Source organism: Phoenix dactylifera, chromosome 6, assembly GCF_051530095.1.
Source record: "Phoenix dactylifera cultivar Ajwa chromosome 6, Ajwa_hap1_PhDact_Kaust_v1.1, whole genome shotgun sequence".
NCBI classification, from domain to species: Eukaryota; Viridiplantae; Streptophyta; class Magnoliopsida; order Arecales; family Arecaceae; genus Phoenix; species Phoenix dactylifera.
Genome location: NC_143195.1, coordinates 31911748 through 31933439, shown reverse-complemented (window position 1 = coordinate 31933439; position 21692 = coordinate 31911748). Strand labels below are relative to the sequence as shown.

At 37.3% G+C, this 21692-nt stretch overlaps 2 protein-coding genes across 4 annotated transcripts; one reads left to right on the top strand and one right to left on the bottom strand.

Moving 5' to 3' along the window:
- Window positions 1–472: 472 nt before the first annotated feature.
- LOC103711145 (putative methyltransferase PMT15) lies at window positions 473–3970 on the bottom strand. Its single transcript, XM_008797175.6, has 6 exons — window positions 3009–3970; window positions 2121–2331; window positions 1735–2032; window positions 1270–1659; window positions 1105–1182; window positions 473–1022 (listed from the first exon to the last, which is right to left on the bottom strand). Exons 1-6 carry the CDS (start codon window positions 3702–3704, stop codon window positions 806–808), a joined length of 1890 nt encoding a protein of 629 aa, XP_008795397.3. The 5' UTR covers window positions 3705–3970; the 3' UTR covers window positions 473–805.
- A 9011-nt stretch (window positions 3971–12981) lies between these two features.
- On the top strand, window positions 12982–21489 carry LOC103711144 (uncharacterized). Of its 3 annotated transcripts, none has more exons than XM_088723680.1 (8): window positions 12982–13108; window positions 14565–14720; window positions 16681–16918; window positions 17562–17626; window positions 17714–17755; window positions 19080–19204; window positions 19610–19718; window positions 21189–21489. In XM_088723680.1, exons 2-8 carry the CDS (start codon window positions 14574–14576, stop codon window positions 21225–21227), a joined length of 765 nt encoding a protein of 254 aa, XP_088579806.1. In that variant the 5' UTR covers window positions 12982–13108; window positions 14565–14573; the 3' UTR covers window positions 21228–21489. The 3 variants fall into 3 exon arrangements, with proteins under 3 accessions (XP_088579806.1, XP_088579807.1, XP_008795396.3); XM_088723681.1 differs by having other exon boundaries at window positions 13005–13108; window positions 14431–14720; XM_008797174.4 differs by having other exon boundaries at window positions 13007–13113.
- Window positions 21490–21692: the final 203 nt, after the last annotated feature.

The window sequence follows — 21692 nt, the reverse complement described above, 5'->3', positions numbered from 1 at the left end:
CCCGAACGGCCTCTAGAGATTGCAAAATAAAGCAATGACAGCACTTCAATAGAGAAAAATAAAGACGTGTTTGTGTGCAATGTGAGTAATAAATGGCTGCGAACATACAACAGTAATTTGGTGTCATATCGCTGTGGAGTGTAACCGCTAAATAGGTCATAAGAAGATAATGGGGATTAAGGTCTTGACAAACTTAATTAGAAGGATGGTAAAAATTTTAGCTGTGACACCAGACTTAGAATTTGTGGTATTTCTCCAGGTGCCTTATAGTCTAGAGACATCGGTGATTAATCATTGAGTCATTCTTTATCTCCTGACTTGGTGGCTATGATAATATTTCAATGAGTTGTATGTTGACTATTTTAATTTTGATAATGTAATTAGTTAATTAGTTAACATTGTTATTAAAAAATTTTGATCTGTAAGCAGCAAAGAACCCGATGTGAATGAGATTAGAACGAATACAGAACGATTTGGTGGAAAATCAGCAATATTTGTTACTTTTGGTTGCAGAATTGTTACAAAATCTGTGCAGTCAATATCTCACAATCGAGCCACCCAACAAAACAAACAAATACAAATCATCTTGGGGCATAGACTAATCGAAAGTTGCTCGCTCCAAGATTTTTTCTTCCAGTATGCTCCTCTATTATTTTTTCCACTTATCAGGACAATGAGAGAGAGGCAGCACCAATGAATTATGAAAGAATGAATCGCAGAAATTAAATGAAGCCAGACAAGTATGATAGCCGAATCCCATGCTGTAAAGCTCCTTTTGCTATGCAGCTCCATTTGGTTGCTCTTGCTATTGGTCTGACAACGTCCAATAATCCTTGACTGCCAACAGAATCTTCTCCTTCTGGCGAGGACCATCTTCATGGTCAGCAATCTGGCTTTTCCATCTCATTCCATTAGTAATGCTCCTGATCTTCACCAAAACATCAACATCATCTCTAAAGATCACTGTACCCTCAGGCCTCAGGATTCTATCCATCTCCAACAAAATGTCTTCCATTTGGCATCTGCGATCATTGATTGCATCATCTTACATTGGGTCCATGCTTAGAGCCAAGGAGGGAAGAGAGAAAAAATATTGCTCACTACCTGTCCTTGTAAAGAGTAAACACCGAATCGGCATGAAGGAGGTCGTAAGTCCTTGGGTATGTAGACATTGCTTCGCACCTGCAGCGAAGGAAGATTAGTGTCAGATATCGAAAAGCAGGGCTAGAAGCAGCAAGAGTGCCCAAAGTTTCTGAAATCCAAACTCACCAATCCTGATAGGTTCCAATTAAGCCACGCTCATAGATAACACCAAGCGTGCTACTATTCGCCGCAGTAGGCACGACGTTCATCACCCAGACTGGCTCATCAATCATGGCAGCTGCGAATCCACCAAACTGCGCGTTCATGTCGAGTAGGTTGCGGTATCTACCCTTCTCTCCTAGGTTGAGCAGCTTCTTGTAGTACCCCACCCTCTTCTTCCACAGCTCGGTATCTTGGAAGAACATCTCATCGGTAACGCCATTGAGGCTTCCACTACTAATTCTTGGTGGCACTGCCACCAGTCTCTCAGGCCATCTCTTCAATTCCCCACCAGCCATGTCTTGAATTGAATCCACCTCAGGTAGGGGAGTAATGCAAGCCTCCATCTTTGTGTACCTACATTAGCAATTCAAAGAGGTCGTTAGGAAGAGCATTAGATCAAAAAATTAAAGCTTTGAGTGGAGGATAAACCAAGCAGCGTCAGGATTCTGATCTGTGCAGAACTGCGGAGACTGGATGATTTTCCGATTAGCTTTGCAGTGTATGTGGTTGGTGGGCTTCTGCCAGATTGCAATGTCTCCCTCCTCCTTTATTTTCTTCCAGCAGAGTCTCTTGGCCGTGGCTTCGATAGCTGACTGCTCTGCACTTAGGTCCTCCTGTGATCTCTCCCACCCTTTCCAGTGGCGCTTCCAATTGATGGGAGGACCTGATAGGATCCAGTACCCACCTGGTCTCAGAATACGGTCGATCTCAATCAAGTAGAGCCCATCTGTTTGAAGGAATTAAAACAATCATACAAGGAAGTAGAGCAATATGATTAAGAGTGAAGCAAGGTGATTGAAGGACAGGAGAATTACCATACTGATGCCAAGGAATGAGGCAGCGGGAGCAGTGCGCCATGTCGAAGGCCCTCGATGGGTACGGGAGGCGGTTGGAGGCAAGGATGCCGACCATGGCCGGCACGCCTCGCTCGAGGGCAAATTGGACCTGCGCTTCATGGGAGTCCCTTGGGGCAAATGACATTGTTAGGATGTCCCTGGAAAGAAGGTAAGCTCCCCAGCTCGCCACCTACATTCACCATTGTTTGAAAGAATTCAGTGATCTAGAAGAAGATCAACAAGCCTATAGTTGTTCTCCAACGGGAGCCAACTGAGGTGCCGTGTTGACAAGGTGAACTAGCTTTTTTCTCATATTGACCGTTGGCCTTGACCGAGTCATGGAGAATCCCGTGGACTGCCCAAATTTTCGAGTTTTTTACGAAGGAAAAAGAAAAGGATAACAGAATATTTGCGTCCAATTTCTGACACTAAATATGGAAAGATAATTCCAAATGTAAAGCGTTCTTATAAGACTTAATTATAGAACACAAAATTACTAAATTTAATTACAGAAAAAAACTGAAAAAGACCCAGTTCAATCCAATTCCCTGATATTAAGTTACGAACTCGAAATCACAAATAGTTAAAAGTTACAAAAGTCCTGGTGGTTTAATGTGCTTAATTATAAGTATATTAATTGATTACTAAATCAGGAATACCAAGAGACAAACACATACTTCCGAAAGAAAAAAAAATCAAAGAATAAATTATGGAATCCACAGCTAAGTTACCACCATCCCAAAGTCTAATCTTTTCGTCGGAACCGGCGTAACCCGCCGGCGAATCGGCCGATACACCACCTTAAAGACGATAAAAGAGGAGAGAAGAGAAGAGAAGAGAGCACGTGGAGAGGGAAGAAGAACTAACCCCACAACCGGTGTCGATGGCGGTCCGGACGGACCCGTCACGGAGGTTGATAAGCCTGTCGATTTCGTCGATGTAGGCGTCGGCACCGTTGGGGAACATGGTCCCGCCGCCGGGGAACCGGAACTTGTCCCCATCGACCCGGATCCAGTTCTGGACCGCCTTCTCCACCGTGAGCTCCTTGTGGGGCACGTTCGCGAACCACGCCACCCCGCGGCTCTCCGGCCACGGGAACGGATTCCGGTAGCCCGCCGGCGCCGGGATCAGGCACCGAAGCTCCTCCCCCTTCACCGGGCAGTGCCGCTCCCGGTAGATCAGCCGGTCCCTGGGGAACTTCAGCGACCGGGCCACGTCCTCGCACGGCGTGTACTCCGAGTACTTTGCTTCGCACGCCGGGAAGTCCCGCCTCGCCGGGGCGGCGAAGGCGGACTCGTCGGCGGCATGGTGGTTGGCAAAGTCGAGAGCAGTAACGGCGGTGGACGAGGGGGAGTTATTGTTATCGTCACAGGAGACGGTAGCCAGGATGGTGGAGGAGGCGGCGCGGGAGGTGGCGCCTCCACCGCCATGTTGCCAGATGCCAAGGAGGTAGGAGGCGGAGCAGAGGACGACGATGGCGGCGATGGACAGGAAATTGACCCGCTTCCAATAAGGCTTGTAGAGCTTCCATACACTGGAATATGGTGTGAAAGCGCCGGCCATAACGTTAGAACCGTATCTTGGAGTTTTAGAAACAGAGGAGAAGAGGGAAGAGGGAAAGGTTGGCTACATCTCCATATCAGTTGTATAGCCAGGCTATGGATAACATTTATGGAAAGGGTGTGTACAAATCTCTCTCTTTATCCTTCTTCTATTTGTAGATGGAAAGCCTCGCGCAGCCAGGCTCTCCTTGAAGCTTAAAGGCAGCTTAGAGACAACTCTTTTATGGTAGTGTTTTTGCTGGCTCCGGTTTTATTTTGCAAAATGGTAGTTATCTTGGTTTTATTTTATATATATATATATATATATATATATATATATATATATATATATATATATATGTATACATATTAAAAAAGAAAAAATGTATGCAATACGTATTATATTATTGTGTGCCAAAGAAATATATAATAGAAGTGGGTTTGGATGTATGTGGAGAGCTAGGATAATATATTAAGGTGGTCCTGTCCATTGGGCGTATATTTCAGCGGGCTTTAGCGGTGGCGTGACGGTTGGGCTTTCTCACTTCTTTTTTATAATATTTTGTGAAATCAAGGTTGAATGTGTAAGAATATGTGGTCAATGGGATGCCACGGTTTTCATGCAGAGTTCGGGTTCATGCCGAGTTCGGTTTGGGAATGGCTCGTGTAAGGACACGTAAGCACGCACGGGTCGCGGTCGTATCCTTCGCCGGAAAGAAGGATTCACCCTCCTCTGCGCACATCCACCGTTGGATCACCAACCGCACAGAACTCAAAGCGATGCAAACTCCATCGGTCATCCGCCTGCACAGCTCTCAAAGCGAGCAGTGGATGATCCAACGGTGGATTCGCGCGATGGAAGGTGTACTTTTTTTCGCGCGAAGGATACAACTACGATCCGGATGCATGGTGGCTTATCTGGATCAACAGGAATCTGATCTTCCCGCTTTACCACGTTTTCTTTTTCATGTGGGGACAAAAGAGATTAAAAAAAGGAAGGTTCGATTTTATACTGTCATTCTTCGTCAAAAATGAGTGTGGATGGTTTGCGTATACTTACACTTTGTACTTTGCACAAAAAGTATATGTGTTTGATTTGATAAAAATGAGTATTTGATAAAAAGATTATGACACCAATAGTTTTTTTTTAAAAATAATTAGTATAATGTGCTATTTTTTTCTCCGAAAAATATCTAAAATAAGGATTTCATTTTATCCAATTCTCTAAGATCCTCGGTATTTGTATCAGCCCCTCACTGTCACAATGTACAGAAAGTCCCGGCCTAGATTAGCTTAATTGATACAAAGCAATAAATCCTAAAACATTGACAAATACAATATCAATATATCTATCAATATTTTTAATTATTTATTTGATTTTTTCAATAGATGTTTTAACTTAGAATTTCAAAATGAATGCCATAAAATAATTAGTAATTTTGGAATTGTTATATGGACTAGGATTTTGATATCTTGCCCGTGGAATAGTAGCTGAGATTTTAAAGAAATCTTAGATATTTTAAAATTCTCCAACCTTCTATCTCAGCCAAGATAAACCAAGATTTTGATTTTTCTGAATCTCCATCATCTACTAAGGTTGCTAGGATTTTTAACATTTAGAAATTTGGCATAAGGATGTATTTATTAGAATAAGGATGTGAATATTGGAAGGATCATGTGCCCAATCTGACCTATAAATGTTCTATGGAGATTAGATATCAATAATGCATGCAAATAGAGAAAAAAATGTAGTCATGAAGATGCCCGGGCTGCATTCCTAGGATAGAATGAAGATTTTTCAAAGTTCAGCTTAGCTCACATGAGCTCACAAGAACCCTAAGCTTAGGCAATTTACTAGTAAAATCTTGATTTAGGTTGATATCACATGAAGCCTACCACTCATATGTAGAAGGATACATTTTTCGATATAGGTCAAATATGCTGGCCTATGATCTGGAACAAGCACCTAGTGAATCAAGCAACAATAATCAAAACAATGGAGAGAGAAAAATAAATTTAATTAAAAATTATAAAAGCCTAAATATTTGGCTCCTTCTAAAGATGCCTTAAAAGAACAAAAAAATCTCCTGGCCACTATGGGCTTACACGTGGAATCTTGATAGTACCCATAGGCTAATGCATGAGGATAGCCATCATGGGTTAAAATGTGGTACGGTATCTGTCTGAGTCATTATATTGGTTAGTCAAAAATCAAAGGTTAATTAATGAGAAATCTAGAAATTATGAGAAATGAATGTCATGACATAAGAAACCGTTGTTGAACAATTGGTTACATTCAAATATATATATGTATATATATGTATATACATATATGTATGTACATGTACGTACGTACGTATATGTATGTATACATATATATACACACACACGTGCACACGCGCGCGCGCAAACACACACACACACACACATATATATATATATATATATGCTTCTTTGAAAAAATGATAATAAAAACTTATGTGCATATTTTTTATGAGTTTTCCGAATATTGATACGATATTTATTTATTTATTTAGTATTTTTATTTGATTATTTTCTTATTACTTATGATGTAGCAGTTTGTAATTCTTACTGGGCTGAAAAAACTTATACTCTTCTTTTTTTTCAAGAGTCATAGGAAGCATAGTTTCGAATGAGAAGGATGTGGAGTTCGTACAGCTAGTAATTAGTTAGTTAGTTATTTCTTTTATTTTGCTAATATCGATAGATATCAAAAAAATTATAATTGAACCAGTTGATGATTTAATGTTAGTGGACTGATTTAATTATAATTGTTGGTATCGTGTAAATTTTGTTCATCTCAGGCCTAATATATTCTTTAGGGCTATACCCTAGGGAGTGTAAGGCCATGTCACGTGCCCAAATTTAGGTGCTGAGTTCGGAGCATGACAAAAACCGAGTTCTCAAAAATTGTGGTTTGAACCACTGTTCTTAAATATTAATTTAAAAAAAAGCTAAAGATCGACCAGATATGTTGACAAGGACTTAAAAAACTGGAAAGTAATTTAAGAAACAAAGCACAAATCCAATTTTTTGGAGAATTCTGGACGATAAGATGAGGGCTAATACAACCGTGATCCGGATCATGAGATGCATCCACTTAACTTAGGCTGCAAGCACCCAGCTAGTTTTAGCTTTAGATTTTAGTATATTCCCTAATCTCACCACCAGCCAATGGTAGAATAGCGGAGGGTAGCGTCATGCAAGTAACCCCTGCTTTTGCTTTGAGGGAACCAATCAAGTGTCAGCAATACAAAAAAAATGCGTTCCAGCAAAGCTCAACTTTATAATTGTCTAAGGCCCCTGTCACTTCGATGGCCAGCTTTGATAAGAAGGAAACTAGGATGCCAAGAGTAAAGGTTTGGAAAGTCATATTAATTCTTTCCTTTTAGAACTTCTAGGCCGAACTAATTGAAATGGGATTTAGGGATCAGCAACGAAAGAAGAATAACTAAGAACCCTACACTTTTCTCTCTTTTTTTGATGGAAGAGAACCCTACACATGAGTTGCTCCCATCCTCCAATTCCAACTCTCTCTCTCTTCCATGCTGTCTCAGCCCTCTTAAGTGGAGAAATCTGTAGGGCATCAGCCCTTGCATCAGCCCCAATTCAATGGCTGAGAATCATGGTAAATAAGTGATTTGAAAGGGGAAATAGTTTTGGTTTTACCATCCCAGCATGGTATGACCCAGCCTAGCAACAACAAAATCAGCTTCCTTATGCTGCACCAGAGAGTCCGAATTTGATATTGTGCAATGTTAAAATTAAACCGAATATAGATCATATATCAATATATCAATATCCATATTTATTTTATTTGAAGAATATAGATATAGATATAAATATTAGCAGGATACAAAAATTTTTATCCATATTTGTTTAAACAGATACAATTACAAATCAAATAGTGAAAATATGGACATAAATACAAAACTACGTCGGATAATTAAACTTTATGAGCACAAAATAAAAAATATTACTAAGTAGAAGATAAATTAAGTTAATAAAATGCTACCTAAAATTAAATAAAATTATAAATAGAATCGGATGTTGGGATACAAATCAGATAGTTATCTATTTATATTTATATTTATTTTTTTGATGGATATGAATACAGATATGAATATTAATTAGATGCTCAAATTATTATTTATTTTGGATAAATTTGGAAACAAAAATAGATCTGGATGAATGTTATTCAGTAGCTCAACAAAGAGCCCATATCTAGTGACAAGGTTAATAGATCGTCCCATGCTTCCCATCTCTTCCAGTGGCCCAAGCATTCGCAGCACATCACGGCCTTTTCGCAATTTTCTAGCCCATCACAATCCGGTTCCAGCGCGTGACAAAGTAGAAGGGGATTTCCTTCAAAAGAGAAGGAGAACTGGAGGATGCAATCTCTTTGAGCAACAACAAGGATTTGAACCCGGTATCTTCTAAAAGACAATCCCGTGCCCCATTCTAAAAGAGAGAGAAAAAGGAAACTTAACCCCGCTTAAGAAAGCAGCGCCATGAATTTACTGTACAAGAAGGATAAATGCAAGTTTTGGTACCCTTCTCTAGTATACTTTCTCCACATATTTGCGTCACCAAGAGAACTTTAAGGACTTAGGCGCTACCATCTCACTAAAACCCGCAGGTGATAATAAAGACTTAACTATGGTCTTTAAACCAACCATCCCAAGCACCCTCTGGCATTTGATTGCGACTTGGCCCACATCCGCCTCCGCCGCGGGCGAGCCTTGCTGACTTGGCCCACACCTTAGGACCGTAGGTGCTGCCATCTCACTAAAACCCACAGGTAATAATGAAGGCTTAACCATAGTCTTCAAACCAACCATCCCAAGCGCCCTCCGACATTTGATTGCGACTTGGCCCACACCAGCCTCCACCGCGGGCGAGCCTTGCTAACTTGGCCCACACTGGCCTCTGCCAATAGATTCAATTTACTATGAGTGAACCATGAAACAATGCAGTTCTAGAATTACCTATCCCACTGCTAATAGAAGAGCATAGGTACCCTCGAGTGACCTCTCGTCCATGGCCAAGTAACTAGAGTCCAACCAATAGAGGGGTATTTGTGAGGACCCGTGCGGGCATGTATCTAGTCCCACATCGGTTATTCGCTAGATAGATCTTGAGTACTTATAAAGGACCAAGGAATCTAAATAATACTTTCCAGCTAGCGATTTTGGATGAGGTCTTAGGTTATTACAAATGGTATGCATAACCTATGTGGACTAAGAAACATTGCAGCACAAATTCATTGAGACCGACAACGGATTGATCGCAATATTTGACATCAGTTATACTTATTCATAATAAATGAACCCTCCCCAGATCCATGTCTGTGGATCTCTCCCAGTGGCCCAGACATTCACCAGCACACCGTGGCAACCTTTTGGAAGCGTGTAGTCCACCGTTTCACACGAGGGAGCTTCATGAACAAGAAGAGGAACAGCACAGTGCAATCTTTGAGTCTCTTTTATGCATGCATGAGGATAATGAAGATGAGGGAGGTGGGACTCCCTAACTGTGTCTCCTCCAATCTCCCTTTCAAGTTCAGGGCGAAGGTTTTCCAGGATCGGTTTGTTCTTGATCAACTCTGCCATGGTCCACTCAATTGTTGTAGTGGTGGTGCCAGAGCCTGCAGCGAAAATATCCTCAAGAAAAAATCTGCAGTTCATAATGATACATACATCCCTTGCAATGAAACAGATGAAATAAATCTTACATCTCCAAGATTCAGGTTTCATTTGGCCATTTAGTTCATGTTCAATGAAGCTAATTAAAAAGAGAGGGACATCACCGAGCAGAATTTAAGAACAAAAATCTAATGATTTAGAAAAAATGCTTACCGCAATAGTGCTGAAATGGGAACTAAAAGAATAACCATCAGATGTATACTCAATTAATCAGACCTAAAACAAATGTTAGAGTTATAGTCAGATAACAAATTTATACATCCATTTTTATTTTAAGAAACATTTGAAACAAGACATGCAATGCAGGTATCTTTAAATGGCCTCGACAGCTAGCATTTCTCTCTCGTAATTAAGGAGAAAAATTAACACTCGACCCCTTGATTTTCACAGATGGGCCACATGTGGGCTGACACAAGCACAATTTGATTTAATGTAATGCATAGCTGATCATGGGCCGGTCCTCAGCCTAAATTATATGCATGTTTACCGGCTTTTGGGCCGGCCTTTTAAAATTTAAATTTTTTGTACTCAAGCCTGTCTCTAGTAGCAAGATTAGATCTATTAGCGATTTTGAGCTGATCCAGGAACAAATTAAGCTGGATTTGATTAGATTTTGATCATGATATCATCCAACCTCTCGACCTCAAAATCAAATTGACCTCAAGTTTCCAGCATTGCAACTTTAAAATAACTTGATATGAACTATTACTATATGACTATTTATTTGGTATTACTCAAAAAATATGATACTTGTATATGACTTTAAAGCGTAAAAAAGCACTTTCCAAACAGTAGGTACTCGGTAATATCATCCCAAATACTTTGATAAGAGAAGCTAGAATCCAATTCCGCTGGGTCATGACATTGCTGCTCCATTCACACCACCATCGCACCTTCATTTGTAGCCAACGAATAAGATAAAAGAGAAAGAAAATAATTATCGGAAATCAAATTTCTTGTGGCACGGTGAGAGATCCAGAGACGTATACCACAAATAATTCTAGAGTTTCTCTCTCTCCAACATGGCCAATTCATGGCAGCAAGTAGCAAAAGGATCTTCTGTTGAGCTGATTTATGGAACTTTTAAAATCTTCAATTTAAATAAAAGTTTTCAAATTTGATTGATGACGAAGGACATGAAGAAAAGGATTGGAGAAAAAAAAAAATTGGATTAGTCCTCCATTCATCCTCTAATGTACATTTGGTGAAACATGAAAAGATGGATGGAAATGATTCCTTCTCAATTTGGTATAAAAAGAATAAAAAAGACGATGGATGATATTTATATGATATTTTTACTGAACTATCATTTCATGAAAAAATATCATTATTATTAATTTATAATATTTATTTATACTAAAAAATGTAGGACAATATCTAAACTTATAATCTTTATAATTTATAATTATATACAAATTATCAAAATATTTAATTTTAATATAATTTAAATAAATAAATAAATTTGCAAATTAGCTATATATGAACTAATTTATTTATTATTGATTATATAATTAATTAATTAATTAATATTAGAATTCAAATAGTTAATTGCTTTCATATAAATAGTTAACTAAAAATTAGGGAATATAAATAAAAATAGTGCTGGGTTTTGTAAAAAAATAATGAGAGAGAATTTTGTGTACATAGAAACCTATTTGTTTATATACTCCATCCATCTTTTTTTTTTTTTTGTGTCCTGTCGAGAGAATGCAAATGATAGACCACAATGGATGAATAATATATTTATTTATTAAACTAAAAAATAGATAAAAACTATCTATTTCTCAAATTTCGTCGGTCCGTCCTCTCATGATCCTGCAAGGAAGGTGTTGAGAATGTACCATTTGCAAGCATGTCCTTTTCTCTCTCTGTCGATTGCCATGCGTGAGTCGCGTTATTTATCAATGTGGTCCGCCTAACGACTATTTCGTCCCAAACAGCCAGGGAGTGACAAAATAAGTGATTGCATCGCCAAATAGATGGCTCGGTCTATTCTCGCTAAAAAACGCAGTGTTATTCTGGACGCGATGTCCAGCGTCTCCCCCACGGAGCTGATTATAATAGTAAAATGCATTGCAATGGCGGCAGAATGATTTGTTCTCTACTTTTTCGAATGTTAATCATCACTTGGTGCACCAATCGAGGACAGATTATATAAAATGCGAGAAGGTGCATCTATCTATCTATGTACAATAGTTTTATATAAAATAATTACTCTATATAACATTCTGTACAGAATATGCGATGCTGACCCAAACTAAAAATATGAGACATATCATATTATACCGGTTCAACGATATTTTATACAGATGGCATATTAAAGATTATATAGGGTTAATTATAATAATAAGTTATATACAATGGCGACAGAATGATATGTTCTTTACTTTTTTTCAATATTAATTATAATTTGGTGCACCAACTCGACGGTGGATTATATAAAATGCAAGGAGAAAGCAATATGGTATATCTATCCATCTATATGCAATAGTTTTATATAAAATAATTACTTTATATAGCATCCTGCAATGGAGCATACTGTATCATACTAATTTCGTACTAATGCTTGGTACGGAAAAAAAACCATTTTGTACAATAGTGCGTCTGTACCTCGTATGCCCTGCTTATGGACGAACTTATTTGTCTAGAAATTTTAGGTGCCAAATCCTATGCCATGCGTAGCTCCTGAACATAACTCTTTGAGAGAACATGGTCATGATCATCATCTACAGATGGTTGTATCTCTTTGATGGGTTCATCCAAAGTCGACAATAGGAAAGAGGTTTATCGATTCGCCATCCTGTATAATGAAGACTCCCCTTTCTCTTATTTATTTTTTTGGTTTTGTAAAGAAACTCAGTAACCGAGGAAGCCGGCTGAAGCCGGAGGCGGGGCCTTGTTTACTTTCTCCCTCAAAGTAGGTCGAGTTGACACAGGGGTAAAAGAAAGGCAAAGAGTACCACTTATCAAAAGGTCTAAAAAATAAATATAATCATCATGACGAAAGATATGGCTTCCTCCTTTCCGCTGTTTTCATATTTATGGATGCTGTCGCTTAATTATGGATGGGTAACAATAAAAGCATAAAAGAGAGAGGAAAAAAAAAAAGAAGCAAAAGGAATGGATGACCCTGACTACCTGCCTGTACCCATCCATACGTCACAAGTTTTTGACAACCGCCAAATATTGTATTCAGAAAGTTAAAGCAGTTGCATTGGATGGGAAAACCACCAGTAAAGATTAAACTACTATTCAAATCTACAATTCCATCATAACCCCTGAGCCTCCATGCATCAAATCAATTCAGGTGTGCCCCAGGAAGAAGGCACTCAAAAAAGTCGATTAAATTTCCTTTCGATTGCAACGAGATGCAACAAAGGAATCACGTACTTCAAATCTAGGCAAATTGGACCACTCAAAAAAAATATCACGGCTAGAAGCAGCAGGAGTGAATCTGGCGACCAAGGGCTCCATGCATGGTAAAAGGCATTCACCCGCAAGCAAAAGAATTGACCAAGAGTCAACGGTTAGGCGGAGGGGGCCCCACCTGGAAATTGCCTCGTCGGAGGACCCACCCCCCCGGGAGAACGGCATCACGTCATTTTTAGACGCGTGCACTATGATCTCCGAGGACTCCCATTGAAGACATGGTTCACAGACTCCAAGGGTAGCAAGGGAGAGAACAGGAGCTCCTCCGAAGGTAAGGTTGCTCCTCCTCCTCCTCTTCCTCCTCTTAGATTTGATTATTTCTTCGTAATTTGGTAAAAAGACGGTTTCTTGGGTCAGTGATGCTTTGAGCTTTTATTGCTTTAGAAGTAAAAAAAAGAAACTGTTGAGCTTTGAGATTTGAGATTTTATTTTCATGACTGCAATTGGATTCATGGCTTTAGCTGGTCTTTTCTTAATTTTCGTACCAATTAAGGGAATTTACCATGTTTCCTTCAAGGAAAAATGGATCTTGCTACTTATCACTAGGAAAATGAAGGATCTTTAGGTATGTGATGCTTGTGACTGTTGGGGTGTGGTTCTGGGACTTTTTCTTTAGTGCTGAACTTTGTTTCTTTCGTGCTGTTATGGTGATCTCCCCTCTATTATCAGAGGGGAAGTTGTTAATGATTAGTTATTATATTTATGTTGGGATCTTTAAAACATCTGGCTTTTTGCACCTGGATTTATATATATAGTATTATGTTGAGACATAATTTGTCATAAAAAAATTCTTTCCATGATTAACTGTGGTTAGTTCTGTTGTGAAAATTATTGAACTGAATCAAGTTTGAATTGGATTGGTCTTCACTGCCAGAGGTCCCTCTGATAAGCAAGGATTATAACGTAATAGTATCTTGACAGAAGATGCCGCTCCTGCCATTGGCTGTAGGAAGTTGAATCAACAGTTTGTTTTTTCAGAGCACAACACCATTCATCATTTGGATTTGATTAAGGAAAAAAGCTCAGAAATAGAAGGATTTAAAAAAGTTTGCTACAAATTTGAAAAGTATCTGGGAACTTTTTTTTTGATGAATTAATTAAAAGGGGTGCAACACGAGAGAAACAAAAATCAATGGCTAACAATCTACCCTGAACCTTTGGGTAGGTTAAGGAATGGGAAATCTTTCTTTCTGTTGCATGAATCAAATGTTTCATTTCATCCAGGAAAAGCCATCTCTTTCTGAATAATCCTATTGCCCTCTTTGTCATGTATTGTGTATTTGGAACATTTCTGCTATTTACTATGCTTTCTGAGAAGCTTCAGACAGTACAGAGTAAACTTGTGTTGGTTTTTGGAAGGAGTAGAATAGTAAAATTGAAGATCCGATTAGATAAACAGAGTATTATCTGTAAGTTTGGTTTTATTTCATTCTTCTTTGTTTATATTTAGTTGTATGAAATTTTCAAAATTTTGTATATAAAGTTGCACTTAGCCATTTCACTTGCTTAAAACTTTGTCCCTTTCTACTTTACCATTTACAACGTCTGGTCACAATTATGCAGTGATGATCATCTCTAAATTTGTTACTGCAGGAGGATCAAAGTTCCAAATCTAAATTTTATACATTTTAGTAAACAGTATGTCATATGTGTGTGCGTGCGTGCATGTTCTGGCCGATTCCCAGTAGTACTCCATTATCAGCACTTCTAGTCTTTTTTCCAATTAGGTGGCCATCATGGGGATGGAATTTGAGACAAAGGAAAAGAAGCAAGTAAATGTTTACTATGTAAATGCCCCCGTCTCTTGTGTGGTGGAAGAGAATTTTGGAGGATATTTCCACGATTATGATGTTTCTGCACTGGCAGAAGATCTTCAAGCTCAGGTGGGCTCTAACTGTTTTTTTTTAAAAAAAAAATTGTTGTTTCTTTAAAGAGATATTATGTTGATATAGTTGTAACTTAGTGATTTTGAGCTTTCACAGTGGGGCATGTAATGCTAATTATAGTCTTTCCAAAATTATTTATAACAACTGTGATTCTAAGAATTGCAAAATCACCATATTATCAGTTTATGGTCATTAAAAAGATTATTATTGTTCTCAAACTGATAGTTAGGGCGGTCAAAAAGACTAGTAGATCACCATCTTATGCGTGACTTTGCTTTGTTCATTAACTCAAAAGCAAAGTGGTAGCTAACATTGGCAATTATTTCAGTTTAGCTTCAACTCTTCTATGCTGAGGTAATCATTTGCGCAACTGAAGTCAAAGTGACCAATAGTATGTTGTCTTTTAAACAAATAAGAGTGCTGGTGCTTTTAGTGAAGTAAAGGGAGCTGCACTCTCTTCATGCTCTTAATTGTGGTGAGTTCAGGCTTTCATGTGACAATAACTTGTATAAGGGGATAGCCTGGCTCTTATGCATGGACTCATGGGGTACTGTTTCATGAATCTCACTGAAACTTTGGTTAATCACATAGGTTGAAACTTAATTTTGCATAGGCTCAATATACAAGATCCAACTGCTGCTATTTAGTCCCACTCTATGAAAGCTTCCATAGGTTTTTTGTATTAAGCATCTTCTATGGTTGTGTGTAAGGTATTTTGAGAGCTTTCTTGAGGGTTTTCCTTGTAACAAGAGGAGTGAGAATTCACCATGAACTCTTTGGCACTCAATCAGTGAAACCTCTCTCTTCTTCTTATAGACATAACCTCTGCTTTGTTTTCCTCTTTATTTCTGTAATGTGTTTCTCATGCTCCTTGCATCTTTTATTTGTAGTACCATGAAAGAGATCCATCTAGTACATTGCAGGGGGCAACATATTGGTTCCTTCCTAATCTCTCTAGACTGTTGTGTATATGTTCCTTGGAAAATCATAGCCCTTTCGGACTTTCAAATAAATTCAAACATTGAACTTATAATTAGTTAAATGATGTTTTGATTTTCAAATGGAATAATGTGGCAATACGGGCTGCAGGACTAGTTCTTCCACTAAATTTGTACTTTTCCACGGTGCTATAATCTTGTAATTTGTAATGCAGAAGTGCATCATATAAGTTTGTTATCATGGTTCTCAGGGAACTGACACTGATGGTCTTACAATTTTAAATTCTTTGGTTCTGAAAATATGCAGTCAAATATTTTAAGTAGTCAATCACATGCATTCTCTAAATCACATATTAATTATCATAGCAGATCTTAGTACTCTAGATAGAAAAGTTTATATTTGATTTAAACAGAAATTAGCTGTTAGTATGATTTAATTCGACTCTCATACAAGAACAACTGCTTTTGTCACCAAAGAGCTTCATTCATCAGTCTTACTTAAGAACTAGAGTGGCACATCATCATGATTCCATGTCTAATGGATGGATCATAACACAACTGCATGCTTGTAGTGTAGGTGTTGACAAAATATATATTAGCACGTATTGCACTTATTTTCAGAAAAAATAACAGCTTGTTTGGTATTGTTGTTTTTGTGTTGTTGTTTATTTATGAGCTAGTGAATACTGTAGGGAGATTAATGTTGAAGATAGCATTTGCACAAACTTATGCTATTCCTTGCTTTTATTTTCAACTTTTTTTTCTGAAAGCAATAAAGATATCTAAAGATTTTATAAACAATTTAAGAAAAAAAAAAGGATTTCATCGTATACATTGTTCAGTCTAGCTCATTTTTCTTCTTGGGTTTTTGAAAACAAAATCAGAAAAGAAGAGCAATACCTGAGGGTCCCCAAGCTAACTCTACAATCAGTAGTCATTTTTCATATCAGTAAACTGATAATAATTGTAAAACCATCCTGTAATGGTGTTTTATTATTTTAAGTAAGCTTTCCGTGCAGGAAAGTGCCTATGAAACCTTCCAAAGAAATGCTCGGAGTGATACAACAACAGCTTCCTCAAGCAATAACTCTAGACATAATCATGATCATCTCCCAAGGGAAGCCGAAAGAAATTCTTCAAAAACTGCAAATGTTGGGTCACAGCTAGCTATAGATGAAGCTCTAGCTAGAGAATTGCAAGAGTTGGAGAATCAGCTTGCTGATACTTCCCTTGGTGGAATTACTGAAACAGAAGCTGGTAAAGATAGTTTTCAAGCAACTTTAATTATTCTTGGAGTGAAGTAATTATTCGAGTTAAGTAATTTGTCCATTGTGCTTGTGTCATAATTATGATGTTAACTACATTGTTGCTGCATGTCTATCATTTATTCTTCCATTTGGAAGATTGGGCCCTGGGTTGGTACAGGTGGCAAAGGAGAATCAATCAAGTTGGTCCCACTTTGATGGGATATTGCTTTCTTCAGTTTATGTTTTCTATCTATTACTTATGTTTTGTTGTTGATATGAATCTCTTTTCTGTTAATGAGGTGAAGTTTGTACAATGTAGCTTGTGAAGGTCAACTCTATCATATATATTTTGATAGCAATGAGTAATAATGTCTATTCTATAAACCTAAGAATCATTGCAAATTTAATGTATTAATGCTTTTACTGTAGTGGTGTTGCAGCAGTTATATCAAATTTATTAACTGTTGAGGTTCTCAAAAAGATGCTACTTCTTACCTGTAGGAGTCAGTAATTTAGATATAACATTCTTACTTCTCTTTCATCTGGACTTGTAAGAGAAACTGCTGAAATTGTAACAGTTATAATTCTTAGTCTGTTAATGACCGTTCAATAATTCTGGCATGACTGATTTTTTCTTGGCATGGTTCTTCAAGATGCAAACCCCACACAATCTTCCTCGGCTAATTTGGAACGTAATTCTGCAAGCTTGTCTGTTCAGGTAATTTGCATTGTGGTTCACTATTCTTTGGAAATGCATCATTTCATATATCTGAACCTGACGTTATTTATGACTTGTTATACACAGGTTGCGCAGGATGATGTAGACACAGATAATATGACTTATGAGGTGTGTTTATCGATACCTGTATTTTCAATACAAACACAAATACAATCATACATGCGCACACACGCATGCATGCATACATACATACATATATATATATATATATATATATATATATATATATATATATATAGACACATGCGCGCGCGCGCGCAGGCGCACATATACACCCACACACCCACACACACACACACACACACATATATATATATAACTTCATGCTCAGTTATGCTTACATCTTCCAAGATAAGAGCAAGAATTAAGATGTCAATTATTCTTTGGACCAAATACTTTGTATGTAGTGGCTCTCGTCACCACTGAGGTCATCTGGCATTGTGCCTCGATGTCACAAACCTTACTTTTTAACTTATCTCAGTGATGATTGGAGTGCTATCCATATAAATTGTAAATCAAAATTTTCAGTTCCCACTCTGCCCACCACTCTTGCTTCCTCATATCCTTCTACTTGGTCCGGTGAGTAATCTCATTAAGTTGACCTTTATAATATATATTGAGCCAGCCTAGCCTATACCCTGTGATAAACTTAGGGATTTTGTACAATTCTATCATGTATGCACATCCATAATAACTCATTGTAGAGATATTTGTTATTTGTACACCATAATTGAGGCTTTGATAATATTACTGTATGCATAGGTTTTTTCCCTTCCACTAGTATATTTTTGCACTATTGCACCATTCAGCACTTGGATCTTCATACAGGAGGTTGATTGTTTGCTAACCTTTGATAGGTCCAGTGGTTAAATACTATGTAGCTTTCTGTTTTTCACACTGATGTAGGGAGAACATTAGCTATGCATACAGAAAGGCATGAGTGCTATAATGTGGCTTATAAATTCATATATGCCTGGCACATGACAGAATGCTGAATGGTATTCAAACATTGGAATTCTTGTATCACATAGCTAGTGGGTCTTATGGCATGCTTTTGAAGTAAAAGGATTTATGGCAGACAATACTCATGAGATTTTTATGCACATCCTACCAAAAAGAATATTGCAAAATCAAAGATATGCATCTTTCGTACAAAAAAATGATGTAAAAGAGTAAGAAGACAAGGATCTTATTAGGTTTTTATTTTGAGTTTCATGGGCTGACTTCACCGAGTTGGAGGTCACATTTTTTTTCTTTTTATTTCAGATGTAGCTTGAAATAAGCATCATTATTAACAAATGTAACTTATGCTGTTTTTTGATATGATAAGTACATTCCTGTTATTCATTGGTCTTATTTAATTATTTGCTGAGATTACTTTTGTTTGTTTTCAGTTTTTTGTATCACAAGTGATTTTTTTTTATAATTTTAGGAATTGCAACGGCTAAGTGAAGCTATAGGCACTGAAAGCAGAGGATTATCTGATGAGCTTATATCCTTTCTTCCAACTTCAAGATACAAAATTGGTTTATTCTCAAAGAAAGAAAAACATGAGGAGTATGTTTTGGTTTAGTTCTTTCTTTACTATTATGTGTATTTGCTTTATCAGCATACACTAACTTTTGGTAGGCCAAGATTATGCTTTTGTGAAATCTCTACCAAGCTCCCTCACTTTTATATTATTTGTAGGCGTCCCTATGTCGTGCAAGTATATCTTGTTCTATCCTTTATGGAAAACTTCTAGAATGAGAAGTAGATGTACTTTGCAGGAAAAACTGAATAATAATTCACTGAGGCATTGTGAGCCTGAGAATCTTTTTATAGGAAGTCAATTTAATTGAAAAGCAAATTACTGAAGGAAATGTTTGAATGCTCGAAGTATTTGATACGAGTTGCTTCATTGAGTTGCAGGAGCTCATATTGTAGGTTGTGCCTTTCACTAATGGTTTTTGCTACATGCAGATGTGTGATCTGCTATTTGGCTTATAAGAACCGAGATAAATTGATCACATTGCCTTGCCAACATCAATATCATAAAACCTGTATCACGAAATGGTTAAAGATCAACAAGGTAGTTTCTACTGTCATTATCATTTCACAATTTGAATTTTGCTGTGTTAATTTTGATTTCTGAGCACCAATCTTATTTTAATCTAGGATGTTATGCTTTTAGTCAGCATTTTTTTTTTTTTGTATTTATGGACCTTAATTCTTCAAAAGCTTGTACATCATTAGTCTATTCCTATCCAAAATGTATTTTGGATTGAACATGGATTTATGGACATTTTGTAGTTCGTAGAAAATTTAATATGGAGCAATCAGCTTACAAAGAAAATACAAGTACCTAAAGAAAAAAGAAATATTTTTTTGATAACCAGAAAGATACTCTTCTGAAACATCTTAGTCAAAAATAGGAAAGAAATTATCAAGAATCATACTACAATTTCTATATGCTTTGTAACAGTTATCAAGGATTTGACTGCTCAATTTGTAATTTAAGAGCATTCTAAAATTATTAACCAAACTGAACGCATGTCTTGTTTCCCAGAGTCCTATTCTGACTGAATCTGAAGATGACTGAAAACTTAAAACCTGAAGCGCTGTTTGTATGGCCACTTTTGCAACAGAAACCCAAAAACCTTAGGCATGCAAGTGATGCTTTCTTGAATTCCACATCTCCAAATAGTTCTTTAGACACATCTTGATCTGCAGCAGCCAGCAAACCTTGAAGGTGTTTTTAACTTTACAGTCAATGTGGATGACCCTTTGCAGTTATTTCTTCTACTGCTGCTTCTATTTATTCTACTGCCTCTTCATGAAAAATGGATTAGTCCTTCTGTAACCTAAAAATAATAGGTTTATTTTATAAGAAAAAACAGACATCAGGATGTTCTTAAAATATATAATGAACATCAGTCAAATTGCTGTTTACGGACAAACAATCGGAGAAACATTTTTGACTAGGAGACTGAATATCATGGTTCATGCAATACATGCAGCATTTTCAGTTAATAAGGTCTTTTTGTTACTAAGATATGACCCTAATCCAGCAGTCAAGTGGATCCATAGTTCTAAGTCATGGCATTGCCATCTGTTCATGAGCAAGGATGAGAAGCATGTTGACTAGGAGGTCAAATATGGTGATTCTCACAAAACATAATATAGCTATTAGGTTAACAAGACAATTTTAGTACTTGGAAAGAAACCTCAGGGGTTTACATCCCTCTGTTCTGATGCAGCATTAACTGTTCCTTTCCTGCTTAAATTTGTTTGGTTCATATACACATTGTATCATTTCTTATATTTTTCTGACTAGAGTGTACATTTCTTTTCCTCTTCAGCATTACCTTTATCTTTTAGGCTGCTTCTTGTTTATATTTCTCACAACAAGGGCTTGTTTTATATTCTAGTGTCTCAAATTCCCTAGGAACTTTGTCATGCCATGTCTAGTTGTTCCCATGCTTTAGATTTTAGGTAGTTCTGTTAAACTCATTTATTAACACAAATGATATTGATTCTGCACATTGTTTTTCTGTACCAGGCATGCCCAGTATGCGGTGTGGAGGTTTTTGGTTCTTAATGAATACACATCAAATCTGCAAGTGGTTAGTTTATGTTGGCATGAAGTATCTCGATCCTTTTGTATGGCACTTGAACCATATCATGGTGGTGTAGGTTGTTTAATGTCATGGGAGTTCCTTATGCAATGATGCAGAAACATATCTTGACATTTAAAATTTTATTATAAGTAACAAATAGAAAATGAGGATCAAAAATATGACATTCAGACGGGAAAGATGTTTTCATGCCATAATGATGCAATGCTTTTTTTCACTGTATTATGTATCATTGTGTAACTAATGTCTATTGATTACTTAAAAATGTTGAAGGTTGTTGCTTATCCCAGCTATAGAATTACGTTCTTTGTTATCTATTCCAATATTATTCTGATCGGAATAGATGGTTCGTCTTAGAATAGATTTCGTTAAGTCCTGATGGTAATAGTATAGCTTATTCGGGAAAGGATAGTGGCCTTTGGTCTTTC

Coding starts and splice junctions, on each gene's coding strand:
- LOC103711145 (XM_008797175.6), bottom strand. CDS start 3,704: ATGGCCGGCGCTTTCACACCATATTCCAGTGTATGGAAGCTCTACAAG. Junction 2,033..2,120: donor CATTCCTTGGCATCAGTATG/GTAATTCTCCTG, acceptor TCCTTCAAACAG/ATGGGCTCTACTTGATTGAG. Junction 1,660..1,734: donor CAGAATCCTGACGCTGCTTG/GTTTATCCTCCA, acceptor TTGCTAATGTAG/GTACACAAAGATGGAGGCTT.
- LOC103711144 (XM_088723680.1), top strand. CDS start 14,574: ATGGGGATGGAATTTGAGACAAAGGAAAAGAAGCAAGTAAATGTTTAC. Junction 14,721..16,680: donor CAGAAGATCTTCAAGCTCAG/GTGGGCTCTAAC, acceptor CTTTCCGTGCAG/GAAAGTGCCTATGAAACCTT. Junction 19,205..19,609: donor AAGAAAGAAAAACATGAGGA/GTATGTTTTGGT, acceptor TGCTACATGCAG/ATGTGTGATCTGCTATTTGG.